This window comes from Eutrigla gurnardus, assembly GCF_963514095.1.
Source record: "Eutrigla gurnardus genome assembly, chromosome: 10".
Taxonomy (NCBI): Eukaryota; Metazoa; Chordata; class Actinopteri; order Perciformes; family Triglidae; genus Eutrigla; species Eutrigla gurnardus.
Genome location: NC_139924.1, coordinates 20,471,345 through 20,484,232, shown reverse-complemented (window position 1 = coordinate 20,484,232; position 12,888 = coordinate 20,471,345). Strand labels below are relative to the sequence as shown.

Below are 12,888 nucleotides of genomic sequence, written 5' to 3'. Positions count from 1 at the left end.
GTCTCTCTTACGCATTTTCCTTCATAGCCTCATAAACCACTGCAGTGAATAAGGCCATCCTGTCCTGGGTCAGGCTTCAGTCTAAACACAAGTGCCTCGGTTTATCCCAGCGACGTCACCCTCCTTTATTTTTTAATCACGCACACAAGCACAGGCCACCTGTCACTTATCGTGCGTGTGTGTAGGAGAAAAGAGAGAGAGAAAGAGGAAGAGACTAGGATGATCATAAGAGTCGGTATCCGTATTCAGGTCACTTAGTGTCAGTTGAAGTCTGCGGGGCCCAGAAACTGGGTCAGATTTCTGTTTGTTTGTATGTGTGTGTGTGTGTGTGTGTGTGTGTGTGTCAGCATAATGCGCCTGTCTCTAATGTGTTTTTAATCTACATTTACTACTATTAACTATTAATTGGATGTTTGCATATTGTCTTATATTCGATGAGTCATAATTAAACACATTTAAAGCTTGTAGTAAAATGAATGTGGTGTGTGTGTGTGTGTCTGTGTGTGTGTGTGTGAAAAAACTTTAATGAAGCTGAAAATGAGCGAAGACGGAAGTTAACTTTGAACAAATTCTAGAAAAAGAATGCAGTAATTCTGGGAAATCAGCAGCCTCCATCAGGCTCTTCTTCTGAATGACTTATTTAATTTTATGATTAATTTACTACTGATAAAGCATTTCTGAGAAACTTTATGAATGGTCCTTTTATTAGAAAGTGACGTAACGTTTAAGCCTTCCTCTGGTTTCCGTTGAGCACTGGACTGTTGGCCGCATCTAGCAAGAGAGTCTTTCATGTTCAGGCTATTTGTGGTATTGATGGGACTTTTTTCATGCTACCAACCAAAATGTGATTATTACAGCATATTTTCAGCAGTGTGTGTTGCCAAGACATAAACTACAAAAGCCTTTATTAATATGTTGATCAAATGGAGTGGAGCCTGCGAGCTAGTTCAGGCAGACGACTTGAACTGCACCTTTTATACTCATGTGACAAACCCCTCCACCTCCCAAGCTTCCACCTGTAGGCTACCCATTGTCTCTATGTAAGTTTTAGCTGGGGAGTGATGAGGCCGAAGTCTAGACGCCAAACTCTAACTATGTGCTGCTGCTACAATAGACATGTTAAATGTGAGTTTTCTGACTGAAATGCACATATATCTGTGGCTTGTGAGAAATAATTCACTGAGTTTGCTGCTTAATGTGATAATGCTTGTCAGGTGGTATGGTTGCAACCCTGAAGCGCTTTTCCTGAAACGATGCAGAGACACCACTTTTGCATTGTGTGCAGCTGTGCTGACCTGCAATGTTTCTTCCTCCACTATGACTTCAGATGTACTCACAGTCACACTGACTGCTTTAGCAAAACACACCAGCTTCTCAGTTGTTCAGCCAACTTTCAATTTGGCTGAACAGAGAGAAGGAAACGGACAGAGGTACTGTGTCCATATAAAGGGGTCAGCTCAATGGCTAAGCCAAGACAATCCCCTGAACGCACACACACACACACACACACATACACACACTCTTGGACACTTCCTCCCTGTCTCTCCGCAGCTCCACAGACATATGGCTTACCGTAATGCGAGGTGGCAATGACTCATTTGGTGTGACGTTTAAATGTGTGTGTGCGTGTGTGTGTGTGTGTGTGTGTGTGTGTGTGTGTGTGTGTGTGTGTGTGTGTGTGTGTGTGACAACATCACTCTTCCATCTCCCTCCTTGTATGAGGTGTGTTTTGCGAGCATCTGGTCAAGAAGAAGTGTGAGGGAGGGGTCCGTCCCGTTTTGCCAAAATCTCTGAGCCGCGGTTGAACACAAAACATCTGTAGCAGGGAGGAACACTGTGTGTGTGTGTGTGTGTGTGTGTGTGTGTGTGTGTGTGTGTGTGTGTGTGTGTGTGTGTGTGTGTGTGTGTGTGTGTGTGTGTGTGTGCGAAAAAGAGGGAGACCGCCAAAGATATCAATCAGACTCACATCTGGCAAGCACAAAACACAGCTGGACACACATGAGTTCATGCAATCTTAACATAGATTATGTGGAGGGAATACAGAAGTGACACACACCCACACACACTGTTAATGACACTTATCCCAATCTACTAACGGTCAAATCCCAATTTAAAAACCTGGAGCAAAATGTTGAAATATTTCCCCATGAATTTTTATTAGTCTCTACACGTAGGCGAAGCTTTCTCGCTAAAATTCTTCCCTGTGAAAGCCATTTCCTCACATTCACAAACGCCACAGCTGCAGACATTTAGCTTCAGGGTCCACTCTTGCATCCATTGTGGTGATGAGGAGGACAGAGCAAAGAGGGGATCTGCATTAACACCAGTGGAAAAGACGAAGAGGGAGGAAGCGGTGATGAAAGGGAGGTCAATCTGGGTGAACAGACTTGAAAGTCCTGCAACATAACATCATATGATCGTGAGTCGTCCCTGCTGCCATTCCCTCCGCAACAATGCATTCCAGATGGCTGCTAACTCACACTGGATGCTAAACGACTATGTGTTTTTTGGCACCAGGCCTCTTGTTTGTGTAGTCTGCACCGAAGTGCTTATGAGTTTTGCGTGGGTTTGTGACGGGAGCGGGACTTCATTTGTCATTGATTTATAGATGTATTTTGATGCTTTCCATCCTCGCCTGCCCCTCTGTAGAGACACCCTCCGCCTCGTGTCTTTTCTTTTCTTTCCTTTTTTTTTTTTTTACACGGGCAGATGGTTCTTGTTGTGCGGGGTGAGGTCACAGCTATGCAAGGCCTTTACTTGTTGCATGCTGGGTAATGTCTCCACCCTAATGTGTCTCTTCATCAAAGAGTATTTACTATGAGATTTCTGTTCATTTCACACTGTGCTGTTGAGCTATAACGACTATCAACTTCTTTTCACGGCGGCCTGACACACACATGAACTTTTGTCAGGTATCTGAATATAATTTGCAGTTTATTTCTTCCTTCTTTAAAGGAAGTAGTAAAGCATTAGTAAAGTGAAGTCGGGGTCAGTGCTTTTCACAATGGCCCTAAGAACATTGATCTACAGGGGCAGTTATTTTCTTTATGCGCGTCATCTAGACTACACAGGATGTAATCTTGAGACTTTAAATCCATAGTTTGCGGTGGAACACCTTTATCCTTTTCAAAATGACTGAATAAATACCTGCTGAAGTCGTTGGAGTTGTTGATGAATTCAGGTTCCGTTTTACAGCCATAAAATGTAATTTTACAGTGAAAGTATGGATGTGTTTGCCTTGAAAAGGATTTATAATTCTATTAAATCTGAAACATTTAAGTGCCCGACCTCTCTTGTGACTTAACAAGATAAAGAGTAGGATACATTTTATCACTATATTTATATCTGTGTCAACCTACAGTACAGACAAATATATTCCTTGTTAAAATATGAAAGGCTGCGCTTTAAAGTACATCAATAAAAATCTAGTTAATTCGATTTTCTCAATGATGGAATGAAAGCAAAATGGATCTAAATGGATCATCTGAGTTTGTTGACAGGAAGGTTCTCTCTTCGCTGCTACGGTATGTTGTCCACACACAGTAGATTTCTTTTATTGCTGGTTTGTTGGTCTTTCTTTCTTTCTGGCCTCATCCTTCTGGCCTTTTGGCCTGTTAAACTTTGCTGTCAAACCACACATTTCACTCACACATTTCCATTTTATTAGCACTGGGTGATCAACAGGGTAATTATATGTGTTACAAGCAGTAATTTTCTCACCTCATTTACCCATGTTTTCACTTACTGTCACCCTGTACAGGGGGGGGGGGGGGGGGGGGGGGCTTGGCATCACATTCCTATTGGCTCACTCCTGTTCCTCTTCTGCTGTCCCAAACCATATGAGGGCAGTTAAAGGGCATCCTGTATTCCCTAACCAGCAGCTTCTTCCCCCACCCTGTCCTTTATACCACAACCCTCCGCCTCCCTTGTGAGGCATTACACATCACATCACACACACACACACACACACGCACACACACACACACACACCTGCTGCAAGCCAGGTGCCAGTCAGGTGGCGCTTTGCCCAGAAATGACTGGCACCAGCCTTGACATGTGTGTGCGTCAGGGTGCAGCGGGGGTCGCAGAGTGTGTGTGTGTGTGTGTGTGTGTGTGTGTGTGTGTGCACTTGGCACAGGACGCGTGCCTCACATGCCACAAATGAGTAAAGCCACTCGAGCTGTTTCATTTGAATACAGCACATCGTGTGTGTGTGTGTGTGTGTGTGTGTGTGTGTGTGTGTGTGTGTGTGTGTGTGTGTGTGTGTGTGTGTGTGTGTGTGTGTGTGTGTGTGTGTGTGTGTGTGTGTGTGTGTGTGTGTGTGTGTGTGTGTGTGTGTGCGTGTCTTACTGCCTTTGGCACTCATTACCAGTAACATAGCTGTGATTATGAGAAGTGATGTGACTGTGTGAGAGTATATATTTGCTTGTGTTTGTGTGTGGCAGACCAGAGACCTCATCCCTTACATATGGACATCACATATTGTCAGTGTAACGTTTGTGTGCATTCGCGTCCTGTTTTAGCCAAGATGACGATTTATGGGGCAACCAGACGGTAAGGAAATAATCCACAGTTGTTATTTAATGTATTGCTTTTCTTTGTCTTGACTATGGCGTATTATAAGGCTTTTTTAAGAACCTGTAGAGAGATAAAAGAGACTGTTCTAAGTGGAAAAACAGGAGGAAGGAGGACAAGGAAGGAGGTCTTCACACATTTCTAACATGGTAAACAGAGTAGCTGGTGCTACAGTAAATGCAGTCTCGGTAAAGACAGAGGACACGCGCCAGAAGAGATGTTTTGTTGCTGTACTCCCCCTGTAGGGGCTGTGACTGTGGGGGAATGAAAACAGTAATTATCATTTTTAAGCAGGTCATGTTCTGATGGCGTCTTGTTTCATTGTGGTTGGAAATTAGCATCGCTAAACAGGCCAGTGGGCTGAATGGCCTTATTTAGCAGCGCAGAGGAGTGTGTGTGAGTGTGTGTGTGTGTGTGTGTGTGTGAGTGTGTGTGTGTTGTGATCAGCATTCGCTCAGCGTTCTTGATGTTTCTTGGGGAGATGAAAGTACACCCTATGCTTTGTGCTCATTAGCGTTAGCATTCTACCTGTGTGATTTGTACAGCCGTTCTCTGAAGGGAGAATCAATGGTGCATCATCAAGTGTTCATGACGTTAATGCGCTGACTGCCTTGTTAGGGATGATTACTGCATAATAAGCCCAAGCCAATCAATGAAATCCATCCCACTTCAGTCATAATCCCGTATGAAACACAGGACTACAGTTTCTGCTCAAAGCTCTCTGGTGGCTTTTCTTTAGATTACAGTTTGCCGCATTTAATTAGCTTTTTTAATGAGCCTTGCTTTTGAATGGAGACTTGATTAATGTTGTTTGTTGTTGTGTGCGTGTTGTAAAGGAACAGTGTGTTCTATTTAGGAGGATCTATTGGCAGAAATGGACTATCGTGTTAATAAGTATGTTTATTTTTTGTAGTGTATAATCACCTGAAAATAGAAATTGTGTTTTCGTGAGCTGTTCATATCTACACACACAGCAGATCCACGTCATAGAGCCGACTTCCGTGTTTCTACAGAATCTCCAGAACTGACAAACCGATCACTGTATTCATGTCGACCATTGTACTTCTCCTACATGCTTGGCACAGTTTCAGTTGGTTTCAACAGCCACCATGCCGAATCCTACACACTGCATCTTTAAAGCGAGTCATTTAAAGAGACGATGCTCTCATTTTTTCAGTGTTTTTTTTATTTTAAGATACAACATATCAGAGCTTACATTCAGCCCTCTAAAACGAACGTCCCTTCCTGTGTCCACAGTACCAGGGAGCACGTGACCCCGGAGATGAACAAGCTTCGGCAGAGCCTGAGGAGGAAGAAGCCCACCTACGTGCCTGAGGCCAGCAGACCGCATCAGTGGCAGGCTGACGAGGAGGCTGTACGTAAGGGCAAATGTAACTTCCCTGTTCGGGTGAGTAACCAAACTGCAAGTTCATTCTTGAAACGGTGTAACGTGACAATCATATTTGTTTCCCTGCATGATTGAGATCTATTCGTTTAATAGGACAGTTGTGATAGCATGCTGTTAATGAAAAGGTAAGACTGAACACAACTGTCAAAATGTCACAAGGTCATGAATGTAGTCTCCCATTTTGGGTGAGTAGTAAATTTACATTTATAGTGACATAAATAAGTCAGACTAGTCCAATGAAAGGTGCAAATTAATGTTTTTTTTGGGGTGGAGGCCTGGACCACAGAATATTTTACTTATATTGTATTTATTAAGCTCTTATTCAGTGCCATTCAGGTAGGGATTAGCTTATTTTAGCATTACGACTGGAAACCAGCTGGAAGTAGCTAGCCTGGCTCTTTATGCTAAGCTAAGCCAATTGATTATACACTCGTGTTAGTAGGATTGAAAACCATTTAAGCCTTATAGAAACCATATGGTAATTAAAATGCCATTGAGCACAACAGACCCTCTGCTCTCAGATGAATGCCTCATATTCATTAAGTGCAAAGGAGAGGCATTGCTGATGGGCCAGTTGACAGATAACCAGCCTGTGTGCTGTATGCCTACCGCTGAGAGCCGCAGTGATTTATTGAAGGGCTTGGAGAGACAATGACGATGAGATATGGAGGACATAGAGGGAGGAATGGCATCAAGGTGGGGATTTGTAGATTAAGGAGACCACCGGAAATGACAGGGTGGGGGATGAGGGCACACGGAGGGGACGGAGAGACGTTGTGAGATGTGAAATAAGAGATAAAGAACTGGAAACATGAGGAGAAAAGAGAGGAAATGGCATCAGACTGAATTGAGGAGACGGAAGCGTAATACAAGACAAGATGACGCAGAAGATGCTTGAAAAAAAGAAAAAAAAGGCATGAGTGACAAGCTAATGGAAAATGGTCCTGATGGTAATGCTCTGCAGACTTTGTGATGAGATGAGCAGCCAACTGGAGCCAGCTTTACAGCAAGGTATAGAAGCATTAAAAACCTCTCAGTTTCTTTACCGTATAGCCTTGATTTCCTCCGTGCTCCTCGTTCATCTTTCCCTTCTCTCATCCCTGCTTTCTCTCCGTTCTCCCTCCAAATTCCTGCACTATTAATGCAGGGCTGCCTAGGTGAACCAGAGGGAAGAAAACAGTGTTCTTGTGCTCAATGCTAGGAAACAGCGAGTTTTGGGAACTTCTGAAAAATGTCCCGCTGGAAAGTTTATCAAGTGCAGCAAACTGAAGCAAATATGACTCAGCATATCAATGTTTTGTTCAGTGGCATTCAGTGGTTACTTAGTTTCATGCACGCACGCAGGCTCTGAGCAGATTGCTAGATGATAATTGCTAATCATGCACCATGAACATTTTCCACCCATTACGTTTGGCGATTTGTGCTGTTCACGAAACAAAAACTCAGCTCGCGTTGATCTCATCATAAGATCTCAGACATTAATTGTGGTGGTCCTTTAATCCCCCTGCAGGCAGAAAAACAAATAAACAACTCATTCATAAATCTGCCACACTTCACGCATTCTTTATAACAGGCATTTTAGTTCCACGACTAATCTGCCCAAAACTCAGAGCTCCCCTTAAAACTTTGACTGTCTCAGTAACACTCTGACTAGAGCTGCTGAGAGCTATAATCATGTCCCTGTGGCTCCCCGTACGCCACAGAGCAGAACACTGGAGAGACAGAGAACGGGATGTGAGGCTATGAATGATTACAGTCCCTCTCTATAGCATGTGGCTGTAAATCCAGTATGGGTGCTTATTAGCAACTTGTGTCAATTTCATAGTACTCGGGGACTAATAAGCCCTTTGGTTGCTTCAACCATGAAAACACAGTGACAACTTTATAGCAACGAGCATCCATTTGGGTTTTGGTTATTAATATTTCTGCTCTCCTTTTTCCCTGCAGTACCTGGGGTTGGTCGAGGTGGAGGAGTCGAGAGGGATGCATGTATGTGAGGAGGCTGTGAAGAAGCTAAAAGTTGTAAGCAAATCTCTCTCTCACACACACACACACACACACACACACACACACACACACACACACACACACACACACACACACACACAAGGACACACAGCTCCTCTGCTGCAGCACTGGAGTGTAAAGGCAGTTCGAAAATACTCACCCCGAGGATCTACTAAACTTCACTGGAGCTCATTACAGACCCAGCTAAGCAAAACTCATGTGATAAAGTATCGACCAGGAGCACGCGCACACACACACACACACACACACACACACACACACACACACACACACACACACACACACACACGTTCAATACTGTCTGCAGTTCTTCTCTTTTTTTTATTCTCTCTTCTTTACCTTTTCCATCTCCCTCATCCCCCTCCCTGGTGGGCCCTATTCAATATCTGTCTCTCTGCTCATCGGTCTTCCTACGTCTGATCCCACTAGATCCCAGGAGAGCAGAAAATGAGATCTGGGCTAACATAACTACACATCGAAATGCACACCGACACACACTCAGTTCACCCCCCTGGGAAGCTGGACTCGGACAGGGAGCGTGTGAACAGAGTGACACAGACCGGCCGGTGTCAGACACACACACACACACACCCTGCAGAAAACCGCAGTCTGTGTATTCACATCTGTAGGCTATTGCTTTCTTTTCATGTAACTGCAATTAAACTAGACTTTTTGTATGAAACTCACGTTGGCCCAAAAACTGCAGAGCAGCACATTCGGTGCAGGAAGGAGGAAATCTAACAAAAAGCATGAGTTTGTTTGGAAAAACGTAAACTGAATTTGTTGAATGCATACAGGAGAAATGTTTCACGCATTCATTCTTGTCTCCATCTCCTCTCACCGCCGTTTCCTTTCATTTCTTTTTTCCTTTTTTGATTCTCCCTGGATCAACTCCACTATTTTCTTTTCCATATTCCACCTTATATCAGCATTTTCCTTTAGCAACATTCTTGCCTTTTACACTGAAAAACTTTCTACCCAAGTTACCTTTCTTTTCATTCCCCCGCTCCACCTCCCAATTTAGCTTTCCTTCTCCTCTCAACTCATTTCATCAGTTTCTTCACCTCCATTCTCACTCCCGCTGTCTTCCTCTTAATGGGATTATGCAAAATTTGAGGCTCCTTGTCGCTTAGCTGCGGGTTTCAAAGCCATATCCTGCAGTGCTCCGGCTCTCTGTTTCCCTTACTCACACTCACTCACGCGCAAACGCTACCTCGCTCACATGGAGTTGTAGCTTTTTTAGCCTCTGTATTTTTAGGCTTGGCCATTGCTGAGTCTCTTATTATCTCTGCCTGGTGCCCTCCTCTGGAGAAATTACTCTTTCTGCCAGCTGGCACAGGTTTTTATCTTCGCCCGCCTCTCTCAACCCACCACCACGTCATCTGCTGTTAGGATGCATCACTTCACATAACCACATGTAGCTGCAAAAGTGGCTTTTACGTGCTTATTGCTCGCACCGCTGCAATTATGGAGGATCATCTGTTGAAATGCATTTTTTTTATGCGACACCTGCCTCTTAAGTGATAAATGATAACTATTGCTACTTTTCCGTCTTTCCAGAGTGGGAAAAAGACAGTCAAGGCAGTGTTGTGGGTCTCAGCAGATGGACTCAGGGTGGTGGATGACAAAACTAAGGTAAGCAAACACATTTTCTTCGGGTAGCTGGTGTGTGTTGTGGTCCGTCTCCTTGTTCCTCTGTCTTCTGTCTGCCCTTTCTATTACAACAAGAACAAGGAGGGGAAGTGTGTTTCCTACAGTTATGTTCAATACAGTGCACACAGGTATTATATCTATGGCTTAATTATCAGTCTCTAACGAAAACAACGTTTACATCCATCTTTACAGCATCTCCCTTATTTTATATTCTCATATTCAGTTAAGACAGAGGCATTTTCCAGTTCTCATACCAGCAGCAAAAGTCTCCTTCTGTCCCTGTCTGACAGCAGAAGATCCACCATGCATCTACTGTCTTGATGCTCCCAGGCTCTGTGTGTGTGTGTGTGTGTGTGTGTGTGTGTGTGTGTGTGTGTGTGTGTGTGTGTGTGTGTGTGTGTGTGTGTGTGTGTGTGTGTGTGTGTGTGTGTGTGTGTGTGTGTGTGTGTGTGTGTGTGTGTGTGTGTGTGTGTGTGTGTGTGTGTGTGTGTCCCCTGCAGAGTGAGTGCAGCTCTCTGTGGCTCTACTGAAAGCCGAGCAGAATAAATAGCAGTGGAGAATAGATGAGAGAGTGAGTCCAACGGAGCAGCCTCTTTCTATTACTTTCCCCCCTTTTCATCCATTCAGTGATGTGTCTCATCCAAAAATATTAAAGAATAAGGCTGACTGTATGTTATGTTGTTGTTATTGTCAACAAATCCCAAAACCAACAGTGATTCAAGGCGTGACACCCCAGGCATGAACATAGTTTTTTTTTGCTTCCAAAAACAAGTTCTTCTTTCAGACTGGTGGGAGGAAAACATCCAAAACACACATTTAGGTGTTGTTTATTTTACTTATTTTTATATTTGTAAATGTCGACCAGATAATCATTAAATAATACCTTATTTTGCATTTTGTATATTTACACATAACATGTCAGACAACTTGTAATACATAAAATAATTGTCTGAATGTAAGTCATCAACTTGAGAAGTTTCATGGAGATATTTATCGTTTAACTTTTTTTTACCCTGTAGAGAGGCTAAGTCCCGCCCCTTCCGATGTTCCTCATGGGACCTTATTTCAGAAATAGATATGTAGGACGGTCAACAAGTTTGTTTTTTCATCCTGTTTGAATTGTTTTATGAATTAAATATATGATGTTTGTAAATTTGAATGATAATTTTGCATGTCAAGAAAGTTTCACTTTGTGGTCTGTCATAGTATCATTTAGGTTTGTGTGAAACTGCTTCGTGTACGTGAACTAAATGTAACGTTATCTTACCTGATGTGTTTCATCTCTAGCAACTCTTTTTATCAGCCAGGTAGCAAAAGAAAGAGCTAGACCTGTTGATGGTCTCAGTACACGATGGTACAAAACATACAAGCACCATAGCTTCAGGGAGATACGCCACTTCTGGAACGTTTGGATGCGTAGTCTTCCTTTTTTTTAAATAAAGTCTTATACTTCAACAGCTATACAAAGTGCTAAATATATGGAATTTATACATTTGTAAAAGTAAATACTGAGCCAGAAATCTCCAAACATTTCCCAATAAGTCTAGCGTTGTAAATTCCAAATTATTAATTACTGGAAAAAGACAGATGTAATCATTTCCCAAATTGACGACATGTTGTTATCAAACAAAATATTGTGCTCTAATCCATATTTGTTGCTATTTAGCCTTTAAAGAACAATATTTTCACTGTGGTCAATTTATTATTTTTTTTTTTGTTGCTTAAAGCGAGTCACGCAAAGGCCTAGCAGCAATCAAATCTTTTTATGATCAGCTCAGCCGCCATCTATGAATCAGTGAGCACACCTAATGACGCACTATTCAGATGCTTTCCCACCATCAGTGGATGTACTGTGTATGTGTGTGAACAATAGCGACGCACCACCTCATAATGTATCATCAGAGAGAAATGAAGTGGGTTCGTTTTTTAAAGCTAGGCAGAAAGTCTGCATAAAGGAGACCCTCTGAGTCACATGCTGACGCCTGTTATTCTTCCTTTCAGTGATGTAGGGACACGAGCTGAGTCATCTTCACTCACAAACACACTTTCTGTTTTGCACTTTCCATAAAAAAAAAAGATGCCATGCATTAGCATGCAAATTCATAAAAACAGAAAACACACCATTAATGTGTTTGGAGCAACAGAAAGCAACTCTTACTGTACCAGAACACATCGGTCTCTGCTCAGCCTTTCACCTCGGTACCAGCATCCCCCTTCGTTCATTAATTGGCCCACAATGAATGGGCTGTTATTCTTCCTCTTTCTCCTTCTTTTCTCCTCCTTTCCCGTCCTCGTCCACCCTCTTCCTCTCTCCTCATCCTCCCCTCCCTTTGTCTTCGGCGACACCGCAGGAGAGAGAGGAAGTGCGTGGATGAGTGTGTGAACCCTCTTCCCTTTCTTCTCCCTCTGGCCTCAAGTTTTTTCCTTCCCTCTCTGTTTTTCGGTGAGTCAAAGGGGGTGAGCCAGGGGGCCCTTAATGTACACAGAGAAAGAGAAGGGGCCCCTTTAAGTTTCTTCTGTAGTGGCTATAGACGCTGAGACCGGCTGAATAACCCTTTTATAGGAGGACGGGCAAGTGGTGGAAACATCCCGGAGATGAAAAGAGGGTTCAGTGTCATTAGTCCGTAGTCACTTGCTTTTCTGTCATTGGTGGATGTGTAAATAGGTCGGGGTGAGAGGGGATTCATGGGGTTAGCTGAGGTTGAAAGCAGTGGGTCAAGTATCGGATCAGTCTACAAGCTGATATGCTCAGTACTGAGGCTATATTTCCTGCCCGTCGTCGGTTGAGCAGCCGTGAAGAAGAGTAAACCACGTCAGTGTGATTTGATGCAATCTACCTGCTGGAACAATGCGATTAACTTTGCTGTCAAATGTGATTCTCTCTGACCGCTCGCTCTCTTTTCTCTCTCTCTGTTCCTCTCTCAGGACCTCATTGTGGACCAGACCATAGAGAAGGTTTCATTCTGCGCCCCCGATCGTAACTATGACAAGGCCTTCTCTTACATCTGCCGAGACGGTACGACCAGACGGTGGATGTGCCACTGCTTCATGGCTCTAAAGGACTCGGTGAGGGGACAATTAACCTCCCATTTACCCCTTTTTTCTCTGTGCTAGTTACAGAAACTGGACTACCTTCTGCAATCTCTTATTCAGCTTTTCTTTCAGTAATGAAAAGCATCCACTACCACACTTTATACATTTCAAACCTTTATAAATGTAACATA

The 12,888-nt window shown here is 43.3% G+C and overlaps 1 protein-coding gene across 3 annotated transcripts in view; it reads left to right on the top strand.

The window, feature by feature from the left end:
• The window catches only part of numbl (NUMB like endocytic adaptor protein), a 53,208-nt gene that overhangs the window by 31,594 nt on the left and 8,726 nt on the right, over positions 1-12,888 (top strand). For 2 of the 3 annotated variants that reach the window (XM_084018714.1, XM_084018716.1), the window contains exons 2-5: positions 5,833-5,983; positions 7,931-8,005; positions 9,572-9,646; positions 12,590-12,730. In XM_084018714.1, coding sequence (XP_083874840.1) covers positions 5,833-5,983; positions 7,931-8,005; positions 9,572-9,646; positions 12,590-12,730 — 442 coding nt within the window. Of the gene's footprint in view, positions 1-4,421; positions 4,555-5,832; positions 5,984-7,930; positions 8,006-9,571; positions 9,647-12,589; positions 12,731-12,888 lie in introns of those variants that run through there. The other variant, XM_084018715.1, reaches the window with a different exon arrangement.